The following is a 14776-nucleotide window of genomic DNA, read 5'->3' on the forward strand; positions in this document are numbered from 1 at the left end:
AAACTTAAGTAACCCTCCCCCCAAAAAACTGAAATGCAGAATGAGCTTACTGAATAAATCAGAAGGAAGACTTAAAGAAGCTGACAGATATTTTGGAGGCTTGTTAAAAAAGAAACTGGACTGTCATTACTAAAACTGGCTTAAATTAATGATATACTTAAGAACCTACTATAGAACATTTCCTTAAAGTCTATTTGTTTATCGGCCCAAGATACTGCATTTCAATATATTTTGCCATATTTCCAAATGCAAAAAGAGGAGTTCCTGTAGTGGCGCAATGGTTAATGAATCCGACTAGGAACCATGAGGTTGTGGGTTCGATCCCTGGCCTTTCTCAGTGGGTTAAGGATCCGGCATTGCTGTGAGCTATGGTATAGGTTGTAGATGCGGCTCGGATCCCGCGTTGCTGTGGCTCTGGTGTAGGCCAGTGGCTACAGCTCTGAGTAGACCCCTAGCCTGGGAAACTCCATATGCCGCGGGAAGCAGCTGTAGAAGGCAAAAAAAACAAAACCAAAAAACCGAATGCAAAAAGAAAGTCATATTTTCTAAAGAGAATAAAGTTGGGAAAGTCTTAAAAGTACAATCAGAGGAGTCATATTATCTTTAAATAAAGAACATAAGTTGCAATTTTCTTTTCCTTTCTACTTTTCTACATTTTCCACAGTTTTCCTTAATTTTATGTATTATTTGCATACTGAAAAATACATACATAAACTTTTAAAACTTATCTTGCAAATATTTCCATGACTTAAAGTGGACGCTTTCAGAAGGACATTAAGTTGCTGGCCTCTCTTCTTCCAAGCTTTGGATAAATGAGATGTTTGTTTACAGCACTGGATCAAGGGGATAGACTAGGCTAGGAAGAGGGACGAGGAGCAATTTATAATGAATGACATTACAGCTATAAAGGGGAAAGAAAGAGCCCCACATGACATAAAGAAGAATTATTGGGGTGATGGGAGGGCATAAGAGAGAAAGTTACTGATTCTTGAACACTACTATAACTGGGCCCAAACATGAATACCAGTCAACCTATGATTCTTTTGTGACAGGTGCCACACCATGTTTGATATCATATCATATCATATCATATACGATTAGCTTATACACTGACACTTAGCAAACAATTTCTGAAAAAAAAAAAAAAGTATTTCAGGAGTTCCTGCTGTGGCGCCATGGTTAAGAACCCGAGTGCAGCAGCTTGAGTTGCCGGGAGGCATAGGTTTGTGAATGTAATTGGTTTTGAAACGATAACAAAGAAAAAATATATATTGTCATTTGCACATTATCTTTTTTTTTCATTATCTTTTTAAAAATACTTCAGAATTTATACATTGCACAAAATGAGGCATTAACCTCTCTAAGTTACTGGAAACTTTTAGACATTAGCAAATATTTACAAATAGATTTCAACAGCAAAACATTCTTAACTTCAACAGCATTTCCTGGAGGTTTCTGCTGGTGCAGCAGGTTAAAGATCCAGGATTATCACTGTGGTGGCGTGAGCTCAATCCCTGTCCCAGGAACTTCCATATATTATGGGCAAGGCCAAAAAAAAAAAAAAAAAAAACAGTTTCTTGAAAGAAATGAGTCTAGACAAATGTCATTCATTTGTCTACTCTAACTTGCCATTAGAAAGAAGGAAAGTAGGAATTCCCATCGTGGCTCAGCAGTTAGCAAACCCGACTAGCATCCATGAGGACACGGGTTTGATCCCTGGCCTGGCTCAGTGGGTTAAGGATCCGGTGTTGCCGTGAGCTGTGGTATAGGATGCAGAGGTGGCTCGAATCCTGTTTTGCTGTGGCTCTGGCATAGGCCGGTGGCTACAGCAATGATTAGGCCCCTAGCCTGGGAACCTCCATATGCTGTGGGTGTGGCCCTAAAGAGACAAAAAGATCAAAAAACAGAAAAAAGAAAGAAAAAGAAAAAGAAAGAAGGGAAGTAACACAATCTGTGGGCTTCACACTCATTTCTTCCTCATCTTAATTAACCATCTCCTCAAATAATAATAATTCTATAAGCGAGAAATTAGGTTAACACTATACAAAATGCCACTTTTGTAAGTTAAAAGGTTTCAATATTAGAATTTTCATGCAGTTCCATTTAATAATATAATTCTCAATTAAAACTGAGGAAAGCAAGGCTTTGGAGATTTTGATAAATTACTGAAAGATACAGTTATTAAGAAGTCAATATTTCAACTTGGGTCAATTTATCCACAAAATCATGTTCCTTTCACTACATTATACTGTTGCCACTTGATACTCTGAAATTTTCAGATAATACCATATTTGAAATTTAAATTAATAGTTGCTCCATGTTGAGGAAAAGGCAATAACAGATACTTGGCTTTAACATGAATTAGAATGCATATCAGATGAGACTTTAACAAATTAAATTTCATATATCTAAAATCCATGGACTGAACAAAGTGTATTTTCTTCTTTAAGCATGACACACTCAAGCTTTAAAACCAGTACAAGTCTAACACTATTTTTCTTCAGGCAAACTAAAATTAAGGAAAGCTCGTAGATCCATTATGATCCAGAAAATTAAACTCTTCCAAGATTTTCATTGAACTCATTTTTTTCACTCTCTTGCATTAAAAAAAAAAAAAAAAAAAAGTACAGATCAAGATAGCTGAACAGCTCAATGAAGGTTCCTACATAGTCCAAACCAAGGCCCAACCCCCAGAAAAGTTCTATTGTAGGTAACAAATGCCATTTCTCAAGTGGGAGAACTTTTATACCGAAGCTCTACATTCTTGTGGTTTAATATGAGTCATTTTTTTTCCAGTTGGAATCCATTAGTATAGACCACTGATGATATTTGCTTGGTTTTCCCTTTAGATATTTTGAGCTATGGAAGAAAAAGGAAAAGAAAAGAAAAATGCATTTTCACCTTTGCTTGCATAACTCCAAGCACTTTACAAATGTGCTTTGGGGCCCATGCTTTCCAAACCTCAAAAAGAGAATTAACAAAGCTCAAAGGCCCAAAGTAACTGAGCAAAAGCAACTTGGCCAAGAAAAATCAGTGAGAGACAAAAACATTCTCATCACCTATCTCATCAGTACACAGAAGACAGTTCTTATTTTCTCGCTCCACAACTGTCTCTTCTCAGGGCATCCTTGAAACTCATGATCCTGTAAGAGGTGGGGTGACAGAGTTCACTCAGGATAAAATGTAAAGAAACTTGTTTGGATCACTACCAATTCAGGTCCTTCCAATGGACTGGAGTTTTCTAAGATTATATTAAAGAAAATTACCGGAAATTGGAAATCAGCTATTTGATAACACTATCAAGGAACAAGAACTATCATTAGAAAAACATTCACCATAGTCACTCCTTAAGTTTATCTTAGTGTTGCTGTACCCATTTTTTTTAACAGTAGGAACTTATGACACTATTTTAAGTAACTTTCTAGTTAATCATCTTTCTGTTCTGCTTTGGGTTTTTCATCTGTTTTTATTTTTTATTAAAGTATAGCTGATTTACAATGTTGTGCCAATTTCTACTATATAGCAAAGTGACTTGGTCATACATACATATTCTTTTTTTTTATATTATTTTCCATCATGGTCTATCCCACGAGCTTGGATATGGTTCTCTGTGCTGTATAGTAGAACCTCATTCTTATCCGTTCTAAATGTAATAGTTTGCATCTACTAAGCCCAAACTACCAGTCCATCCCATGCCCTCCCACCTCCCCCTTGGCAACCACAAGTCTATTCTCTATGTCTGTGGGCCTGTTTCTGTTGTGTAGATAGATTCATTTGTGCCATAGTTTAGATTCCACATATAAGTGATATCACATGGTATATGTCTTTTTCTTTCTGACTTACTTCACTTGGTATAATAATCTCTAGTTGCATCCATGGTGCTGCAAATGGCATTATTTCATTCTTTCCACATACCCATTTTTTTTTAACAATCTCAGATATATAAGATGCTTTCACTTAGTGTACATCACTTATCTCTTCTTGCCTTAAACTATATAAGACCTCTGATATTCTTGATATGCATCTGGAGACTTTTAAAAATTTCCAAATCCATGAAAATCATCAAAGCATGCAACCTTTCCCTACAAAATATGAATCAGATTCATTTATTCATACATAGAAGTCGCTGTCGAATTCAATTTTCCAATTTTTAAAAATGTAAAAAAATTCTATTGATCTTGAAAAACTCCACCTTCTCCTTAATCTATCTACTTTTTCTTTAATCCCAGAACTGAAAAGAAACTATATTTCACAAGACTCTTTACTACACTGTCTTTTATCACATCACAAAGTTGCATTAAGACATGTATACTTAAGAAACGAGGTAGGCTCACTTCTCATCTAGGTAATTTACTCTTACACTAAAGACTCACCCTCAGTTCATGCCTTGGAAATTATTAATTACAACATGTCACAGCCCTTCAAGATCCCACTTCAATAATCAACACCGTGAATGTAAAGCATATTAGGGATTATGAGCCATTTGCCACTTTTCTGTCACGAAGATGAAATCGTCTCATTTCTTTGTCCAAAAACTGTTCTTTATGTTCCAAAAGGAGCTCTGTTAGGGTTAGGGTTAGGGTTAGGGTTAGGGTCCCAATGGGTGGAGCATTAAAAACTGGGAGAACTGAATAGGAGCTAGAAATAATATGAAACAATAATCATTATTTTTTACATCGGAGATGATGCCTTCAATTCCTCAAAGTAGTTCCCTATCTGTTAAGTCATACTTAATTCTCAGCACAACACCCTGAGAAAAGGAGGACTGTCTCATCCTGTTTTAATGGGACCACAGAATAGTTAAGTGAATTGCTGTGTATGAATAAGAAGGATGAGAGGAGAGGGAGGGGAGGAGGAAAGCTGGCATTTTTGAAACTCTGATTGCATAATAGGCTTTGTGTGAGTTACTTTAATAATCCATGAGCAAGTTATTTATAACGTCTGTGCTTTAGCTTCCTCTTATGTAATATAACCCACCTTGTAGACTAGTCAGGACTCTGATTTGAATGTAATTTAACGTGTCTGGCCAACAAGTCCATGTCAATGAATGTTGGCTCTAGTTGTTATTTTTATTATTTCTTCTAATTTTCTTTAAGGTTCACAGTAATCTTCTGAAATAGGTATTATTTCCCTTGTTTATCTGTTGAAGACTCCAAGGTTCAATGAAGATTAATAAAACCTTTTTTTGAATTTTATGTGTTCTACCTCAAGCTGAAATTCCACTCTGCAATCATAACCAAGTTGCTACAGACCTTGTGCCAACGACAAATAGCAGTGGATAGGCTTCCTTTGTCCAGAAGGACCAGAGTAGGGGCAGCCAGAGGTCAACCAAAGGAAAGGAAAAGTCTCTGTCCTAAAGCCATCTGCCACATGCTCAGCAAATTCCTTTCATTTTCATATTTCTCTGAATCCCTTTTAATATTTTTGTTGATAAACATAAATAATGTATGACTACCTAGTACCATGAATAGTTTTAATACTATTAACGCTAAATAATATTACTTAATATTTACAGTAATGTCTACCTTTGCTAAGCACATATGCACTAAGTGCTAAGCATTTCATTTGTGTTTTCTCATGTAATCTTCACAACTAACCCAAGAGGAAGGTTTAAGCCTGTTTTTTGTTTGTTTGTTGCTTTTTAGGGCTGCACTTGGGGCATATGGAAGTTCCCAGCCTAGGGGGTAAAATCAGAGCTACAGCTACTGGTCTGCTCCACAACCACAGCAATGTGGGATCCAAGCCATGTCTGAGACCTCCACCCCAGCTCACGGCAACGCTGCATCCTTAACCCGCTGAGCGAGGCCAGGGATTGAACCCACGTCCTCATGGATACTAGTCGGGTTCATTACCACTGAGCCACAACAGAAACTCCCTAAGCCTGACTTTATAGATGAGTTATAATTCAGACGCAGGGAAGCAATTTGCCAAAATCTTGAAGCGAGATAAATGCCATTCAAACCCATATCCATGTAGCTCCAAAGCTTACTGTCAATAAGGGATTAGGGATGATTAATGTTCTGCCCCAGAATTACCTGAGCACTGTTAAAATAAATTTCGTGATCAACACAATGTTTATTACCATGATGAACTGGAAACACTAACTGGACTCAATAGACCTATTGTCCATATTTAACTTTGCACCAAGTCCTTAACGAAGGCATTTCCCCACAACATACTGAAAACATACACGGTCCATTCCCTCAGGCTGAGTGTTCTTCCCCAAGAGAAAGCACAGAGCATCCAAAACTGTGAAGAAAGACATTTCTGTTGTTGAAGCCACTCAGCCTCAGTGGTCCTTTGTTACAGAAGCCCAAGCAAATGAATGCAGTGGAATCAGTTAGGGGAAGGTGTACAAGTCTGCTTCAGGTTTAAGAATAATCTATAAACTACATTCTTACATTTACTTATAGATACAAAAACACAAACATACTTATAAAGTCTTATCTAGAGCCACTGTGGTGGGGTGCATAAGAACTCTGGGTAAGAGTAGAAAATTCCAGGTTCTAACCCTATGTGTGTCAGAACCTCTCTGGAGGAGCAAGTGTGATCTTTAGTTTGTGACAAGTGTGGGCTCAAATTGGGCCTCTCCAGTTGTTAGCTCTGTGACCTGGGAAAAGTTACCTAACCACTCGGGATCTGTTTCTCAATTCCGTAAAGGGATAACCTTATTGTCCAGGGTTAGCATAAGGATTAATTAAATATGTTAGGACTAAATGAGATTATAAAAGAGCATAATGTCTGGTCCATGACATGTGATTAATAAATTGTAATGGCTGTCATTAGGTTGAATCACATGCAGTGGCTGATATTTGATTATTTTTCTTCTATCAAAATGGCAATTCCATACAGTTCAGCCTAATACTAACGTTGCCTAGAGGCAGACGAGCCCAATGGTTAAAAGCACAACTTCTAGGGAGTTCCCATTGCGGGGAACCCGAATCCGACTAGTATCCCAACCAGTATCCATGAGGATTCAAGTTTGATCCCTGACCTTGCTCAGTGGGTTAAGGATCCGGCATTGCTATGAGCTGTGGTGTAGGTCGCAGAAGTGGCTCAGATCTGGCATTTCCGTGTCTGTGGTGTAGGCCGGCAGTATAGTTCCAATTCGACCCCTAACCTGGGAACTTCCATATGCCGCGGGAGTGGCCCTAAAAAGCAAGCAAACAAACAAACAAACAAACAAAAAGTACAACTTCCAGAATCAGGATTTTTGGGGCTAGAGATCTGCCTCTGTCATTCACTGGCAAGTGACAGAACTTCTCTAATTCACTGTCTTAGCTGCAAAATTAAGAATTAAAAATATCTATTCCATAGGATGGATGAAAAGATTAAATAAATTAATCCAAGCAAAACTCTTAGATTAATACCTGGTACTTAGTTCTCAATGAATGTAATCTGCTATTGATAGTATTAATAATGAAATGAGGTAGGTTTGAAAATCTCTGAAATTAATTCCAACTTCCAGTTCTAAGCTGTTTTGGATGGTATTGATAAGAGAATTATACAGTGGGCATTTAGCTGAATATAGCAAAGAGGTTAAACGTTGAGCTGAAATTCATCCAAACATCATGGAATCAGAAAAAATTTAAATAAAAGCAAGTCTCATAAGTCCAGAACAATTTGTCTGAAACAAGTCTAAACAATTTGTCTTAATGCTGGAAATATACGTTACCTTGGGTATAAATATTTTTCCATAACTTCTTAAATGCTAATGTTTTTAAAGTGCATTTCACATAAGATAAAGAGCTTACAGAACGGTCTATAGAGGATGAGGTTAATGTGTCTTGCACAAATCTATATACTTGTCCTTTACAACAGGCTGAATATTGGATTGAGAGGACCAATGGGCCAAGGTAGTGACCAAGCCACTAATTGAGTGGGTGATAATGAGCAAATCACTTCAACCTCACTTTTCTATTTGGGAAAAGGAAGAAGAAATCTAAATAAAGATCTCAAAGCTCTCTTTCAAGTCTAAAATTCTGAGTCTCTATGGTAAATAGATTAAATATAATGCAATCCATTTAGCCTGTCAATAAACAGGAAGTAAACTGTTTTCAGTGAGCAGAATGTTGAGAATAAACACAAACACCAACTGTAGTTAAAAGTATCCTCTGAATTGAAAGCCCAATATTCTGTGCAACAAAAGGAAAGAGTTAATAAATCAAGCCTTTTCTGAACCTGACAGGAGGCATACAGTCCTCAGCAGAATTAAAGCTGCCTAGACCAGCTATAAAACCACTGCTGACTTAAAATCCCAGGTTCATTTGTCCTGAGACTCCAATCTCCGACCTTAAGAAACTCACATGACATCAAATTTCAGTCTCTGAAAAATGTTAATTATGATACAACTTCTAGGACTCTTGAGAGGGTAAATTGTTAATGTTTTTAAATCACTTGAAGGATAATGATTGACCAAAGAAAGATCATCATTGTAAAATGAGGAAAAAAACCTCAATGTTTATAACTCTTTTCCAATCAGCATAGGTATCTCAGTAAGAGTTTAAAACAAGAAAAAAAAAATCTTCATGACCATGCAGTAGATATAAAATAATAATTGTAAGACAAAGCCAAAACAGCTAAATTCTCATCATGGCACCAGGAGAAAAACTAGGTTGAAACCAAATGATCCATACACAAATGTTAGCTTTGGGGAAAAATATATAAAAACCAAGACACACTGAATCTGATATCAGAAAGTGCATTCTTTCCTCAAATTAAAATGTTTATATCAATTAAATTCTATCTTTTAATCATTAAAAACATCAGAAATAGAACTCAGAAATAGATAAACATAAATGTGAAGGCTATATAGACAGCATCTTTCAAAAAATTTAGGAAACTAAATTTCTCAGTTGGTCACAACACATGAGTCCCTTCTATTAACATACTAAATACATTTTCCATTCCTTGAAAATAAATAAATCAAAAACAGATTTCATCTTAAGTAACAAGTGGAGTCCTTTATTTGAAAGAGTGTCATGAGACGTGGAAGAAAGTTATGGTTTGTTTGCTTGTTTGGGTGTGTGTTTTGGCTTTCTTCAAAAGACTTTTTTCCTCTTAGCTAATTTTAAGATTCCAATATCCACAGCATGTCATAATTAAACATCTGCTAGGAAGTGCACAGTCTGATAAGCACATTAACTCAGGCGTAAACCAGCCGTGACCATGCTGCCTCCAGGTCTGGGTCAGACCAGTCTGGGTAAAAACAATTATGATGAAAACTCCTACCAAGACATATTAAATCCCAGCATTATTTCATCTTCTGTCATTTAAGATCTCTTCCCAGTCAGTTCTTATGTAATTTTTTAGCCCTTAATTTGGTCTGAGAACAGTCATGTAGCCTACTAGTAATAAAAAGAGAATTAAGTACTTTTACCTTCATTCTCAAAGGCTCCCACCTCCAGGAAGCTCAGACTGGGGAGAAGTCAGAGCTATTTTTATAGTTACATACCAATAACTAGAGCCTACAACTTCCCATCCAATATTAATTCCTGCTCAGGAGAAAGGGGAGCGAAAGGACCAAACACATCCTGATATCTTTTTATTGGGCTGAATGGTGGCTAGTTGTTTGTCTTACAGCAAAATATTGACAGCATTTGGCCACGAAGGTAGGAATATCTCCTCCCACAGCCAGCCATCCAAAATAGTAACCACTAGCCACACGTGGTTACTCAGCACGTGAAATGTGTCTAGCGCCAATAAGAAACTGAATTTTTAGGTTTATTGATTTTATTAATTCAAATGTAAAAGCTGATACTCATTTGTGTTATTGGAACATCTTTAAACGTGTTTGGGAAACTTGGGTTTGTGAATCCACTTTTTCATCTGTAAAATTTTATGAAATTTAAACACAGGTCAAGTATTTCTGATGAAAATTTAGTGACTGAATTTTGATGTACATAGTGAAAACATACATTGTCTTTCAAAAAGTAGGCCAAAATAATGTAAAATATATCATTCATGTTTTAAAAATACTGACCCTATGTCGAAGGCATCACTCTGTTATAAAACTTTGGGTATATTGTTTTAAATAAAATATATTGTAAATGAATTAACAATATATTGTAAGAGTTAACGCCACTGGCTTTTTTTTACTTTTTTAAAGTACTCCTGAAAAACTTTAAATTCTATATGACTCACATTATGGTCAGCACTGACTAGAGAGAATACAAATCAGTGACATAAGTACCTAAGATGGGCCAGTGAAGTGGTTTGGAAAATCTGTGTAGTGTGAGGAAAAGCCAAAGGCCAGACAGCACTTCATTCAAATCCTAGCTCTGACACTGATCAGCCAAAGGGACTCAAACAAAACATGCAGATTCCTGAGCCCATATTTCTCCATGTGCAAAGGGGAAGAATAGTTTCCTCGCTTCAGCAAGACGTTTGGAAAGTGACTAGTATATCATCAGTCTAAACAGGTGAATAAATCACTTTTCAATAGAAAGCAGAGATTTCAGGCTACTACAAAGAACTGATTGTTTCTCAGTGTCTATGTCTTCCTGCAAATGAGCTGTATCCTATGGACCCTTCCTTCCTATAAAACTAGTTCAACTTTACTATTTACTATTACCCTACATTTTACAGGTGACTAACAGCCATCTTAGACTAAATGCTTTTACCAAAATGTTCCACAAATGAAGTACTGTTCCCATTTATGTTTTAAAGCAGGAGCAAAATCAAATTTATTTCTAGAAATACCATCATGATTTTATGAACTTAAAATTCACCTAAAAGAGACTTATAATATCAGAATACCTATGTCCTTTTCAGAGTTTCTACAGTTCTGTCATGATGGAATCATGTTCTCGTGAGTGTTTAATAGGTTCTAAGAAAAATTGCTCCAACTTTTTTTATATTAGGTTTATAAGATACAGTTATTAAACATGTAAAATGTGGGAGTCAGCAACATTTCCTTTAAAATTACTTATCTCATTATTATACTGTATTTTTTGCAAATTGAAAAATGCCTAAAAATGCTTATACCATGATATAATACCACAATCATCAAAGGATTAGAAAAGATAAGCCTAGGACAAATAAAATTAATGCTCCTTCATTAGGCGAAAACTCAAACTATAACTAGAGTTCTTTTTCACGAAAAGGATAGGTGGTATCCTTTCCAAATGGTGCTGATACATTAAGGACTAGACAATTCACATAGGTGATTACCAAAAAGTAGGAAGTTTGGAAGTCATCTCTCTTCTTCTGTCATGATGCCAAGAAATAAAACCACTCTTTTCCACAGTGACTGTTCATAAAATGTGGACTCCTGACTAGATGGGTTCAGGGTCAACTCACTATGATCATTCTCAGGTTTCCATGAAAACTACTTTACAACGACCTCTCTCTTCTTTCGTCTGCCTTTTGCACTTTTCGTCATAGTTTTCCATTAAGTCCTTTTATCATTTTTGTCTTCATTCATCTGATCAATATTTATTGAGCCCCTACTATGTGACAGCACCACTGGAGAGCTGAGGGTTTAAAGATAAATGAGACCTGTAACTGTGAAGTGGGAAATGGAAGGCTTCTGAACTCACCGAATTCATCTAAACTAATCATAATTGTAAACGGTCATTAAACCACGAAAAAGAAAAACCATGCTTCTCCTATTTCGAATGCATTTATTTCCCCCAACGAAAAGGAATGACGAAATCTGCTTTTTCAGATGCAATAAGATTTTTCAATATGTTTCTTCATACATTGTGCTTGTTGCTTAGAAAAAGCTAACTCCTTATGCAAAGTAAGATGTCTGCAGTGCCACTGGCTTTTATTTCAGAGTCAAGTGGGAAAGAGATGGGCAGGAAGAATGAGAACAGACACATCACGGAATAGAGAAAAGAAAAACATCAACAGGAGATAAATCAGAGCAAAGTTTCGCACGGTATCGTTCTCCTATTAGACCAGAACACTAGAACCATAATCCACCACTAACTTTGGGCAAGTGGCCGAGAAATGTCCAGAAATGAATAACTGCCTTAGACACACACTTTGTGAGAACTGACAGTGAAAAATAACGGTGCAGAAATCCTCTGGCTAAGCTTACAGGCAGGCTGAAGTCTTGATGAGTGAAAACTGGAAGCCTGTCGTGGTATCGGTTCCCTAGTGAAGGGGATCCTTCAGGGCACTTTGCAGCTGGTGAGGAGTAAGTAGCACCTTTTCTCAGGCGCTACTAGCCTAGTCTGGCAGTTCACTTTAGAAGATGTTATCTTTGGTTCTTAAAAGAGTCAGTCATTCCAACTTGGACGAATGTAAATGATAAATCACGAAACCCTGACCACTTTAGAGAATAACCACTGTTTCTGAAGGGAAGGACCCAGGGTTGCTTTAATGAATGGAAAAACTGACCAAGCCTTGTAACAACTGTCTGCCCACATTAAACCCATGCCACCAGGTCACCCAAGGCTCACTTACCCCCAGCATCTGGTGGAGGTAGTGATACTCTGGCCCTCGGTTATACAGCAGGAAGGTTTTCCAGAAAAGCAGGACATTCAGGGAGAGCCAGATAAGCTACATCATAGGAGGGGAGAGAGAAAACAAAAATTAACAGTAAGCATCACCTGATGAATGGAAACCTCAAAGAAAGACATTCTTTGGCCACAATACTTTCAACCAAACCTCAACTAGTAATTGCAGAAAGTATTCTCAATTGGCCAGCAAACTGAAAATTACTCAGCGGAAAACCTATCTGACCTCACTCAGCCCCTGCACACCTGAGATTAAGCAGGTGGAATGCAGACAGGTTTCCAAAGACCGCAGAAAACCCCTGCAGGACAAAATGACCTGACATCACCACGTCCCAAGCGTTGTATGTTGTTCAACTTTAAAAATATCAGTTGCGTGAACACTAGCTAATGAGAAACAGCACTTTGCTGTAAAAACACCAAACCCCACAGAAGCAACCTGGGAAGAGAGCAAAGGAGAGAAGGATGTGTAAAGGGTTAAGAAGAAAGCTCTGCTCCCTAACTGGGCTCCACATCCGCTCTCCCAGCAAAGTGTAGGGACCGTCCCAAGCCTTAGGAGGAAGCGAGGGAGGGGATGGGGGTTATCTCCAGGTGTTGCCAGCAGAAAGTTTTGTTAGTGGAGAAGGTCTGCGTGAGAGGCAAAACTTCCAGCTTCCCACCCGCGCGCGCTCAGAGAATGAATCCACCTCGCTGCCCCAGAGACCAAAACGCCGGGAGAGCCTCGGCCGCCATCCTACCAGGCAGAGGTGCTTAACCCCTTCGTTGGCCAGCCAGCTCCTCCAGGACACAGCCATGCCGCCGGCCCCGCCGCGCCGCGCTCTCCGCCCGCCTGCCTGCCCGAAAAGGAGCGGCGGCCGCCGGGGCAGCGGTCACCGTGCTGCGGCCTGCGAGGGGGCAGGGCCCGGGTGGGGACGGAGGGTCAAAGACTGAGTGGAAGCCCGGAGCCGGCGCCGCGCCAGCCCGGGCGGGGTCTGCGCCCCGGAGCCCGGTCTTCCGGACGCCCCGGCCCCGGCCCGCGAGGGGTCTGCGCGGCGCCCTCCGCGGCCCGGGCCCCCCGCTCGGAGCGCGTGCTCCCCGGCTGCGCGAGTCCGCCCCGCCGCGCCGGCCCCTTTGTCTGGGGGCGCGTCTGTTGTGGCGGCTGCCGCCCTTCAGGATGTCCTGGGCTGGGATGGGGAGGCGTCCCCCGCAGCCTCCGGCCGGCCGGCCCTGCTCCAAACGACCCACCAAGATGAGGAGGACGGTACTCAGACAGGGAGTGGGACGCCCGCCGCCCCCTTGTCCACACACACACACACACACACACACACACACACACACACACACACACCTAGTTCTTTGGGGCTGGTCGTTTCCCTCCTCAAAAAAAGTTCCACTCTGAGAGCGAGGAAATTTGAGCCGGAAATAGCCTTTGGCGTCCTAGCGTCCCCCCTCTGCCGCGCATCCTCTGCTAGGCATCCTACCCCCAAAGCAAAGCCCCAGTGCCACCCTCACCTAAAGCTTCCCTCTATCTCCCTCTTCTCCACGCCCGCCACCCCCGCCCCCAGCCCCTACCCCAACCCACACCGGTGCCAGGTTTTAAAGAAATTTCTGAATGAAGAGTCCAGGGAAGTTAATGGTTAAAACTGACGTTAAGTCTCAGGGGCTTTAGGGAAGCTCAGATTCACTCTCTTTAGAAATTGGCGTTTTGCTACCTAGTAGCAGAGTCTGTTTGGTAGTTAGAATCCTCTCAAACTTGTACCAGAGGCCAGGTGAAGAGTGACTCAAGTGTGGAATTTTCACAGGCTGTATATCCACTGTCCTACGCTGCACCGTATCAACATTAGGGAAGAAAAAAAAAATCATGCCTGTGAAAGACTGTTTAATGTAAATTAAGTCTTGGATAAAGGTTTGTAAAATCAAGAACTTTCTCAACTCTGGCAACTAATAAGTGGTAGAAAAAGTAAACCGCTAGTAACCCAATCTCATGGCTTTCAATGTCTCTTTCTATTTTAACGACATACATTTTAAAACACATGTATGATCTATAACTGAAACTAAGATTTTTATGAAATTTTAACTAAGATTTCATAAAAATCTTACTTATTTTACTGCATGCAGTGTACTTATCTCAATTTTACGAACTGCTTAATGATGGTAATCCCCAGTTCAAAACACGCATAAATCCATATCAAACCCCAGTTACAATTCTCAAAGTGCTCCAATAGTCTTGTCATCCCTTTGACGAATGACTTTCCTGTTTCATGCATGATCTAATCCCCAAAACTGCCTCAAGTCTCTCTGGGGTTAGGGAGCCCATTATTTATAAATAACAC

At 39.3% G+C, this 14776-nt stretch overlaps 1 protein-coding gene across 25 annotated transcripts in view; it reads right to left on the reverse strand.

Moving 5' to 3' along the window:
- NOX4 (NADPH oxidase 4) overlaps positions 1 to 14023 on the reverse strand; it is a 148530-nt gene extending 134507 nt beyond the window's left edge. For 8 of the 25 annotated variants that reach the window (XR_014814878.1, XR_014814876.1, XM_084975637.1 and 5 more), the window contains exons 1-2: positions 13792 to 13840; positions 12415 to 12510 (exon numbers count right to left, since the gene is read on the reverse strand). Coding sequence is in view for 9 of the 25 variants with exons in the window: in XM_084975632.1 (XP_084831758.1) it covers positions 12415 to 12423 (9 nt within the window). In the remaining 16 variants the exon portion in view is untranslated. Of the gene's footprint in view, positions 1 to 12414; positions 12511 to 12713; positions 13174 to 13201; positions 13577 to 13791; positions 13841 to 13955 lie in introns of those variants that run through there. The other 17 variants (XR_014814877.1, XR_014814874.1, XR_014814875.1 and 14 more) reach the window with 8 other exon arrangements.
- Positions 14024 to 14776: the final 753 nt, after the last annotated feature.

Source organism: Sus scrofa, chromosome 9 (assembly GCF_054392235.1).
Source record: "Sus scrofa isolate SSC_HxYL_T2T_F1_AM1 chromosome 9, Sscrofa_HxYL_maternal_Yorkshire_Landrace_v2.0, whole genome shotgun sequence".
Taxonomy (NCBI): Eukaryota; Metazoa; Chordata; class Mammalia; order Artiodactyla; family Suidae; genus Sus; species Sus scrofa.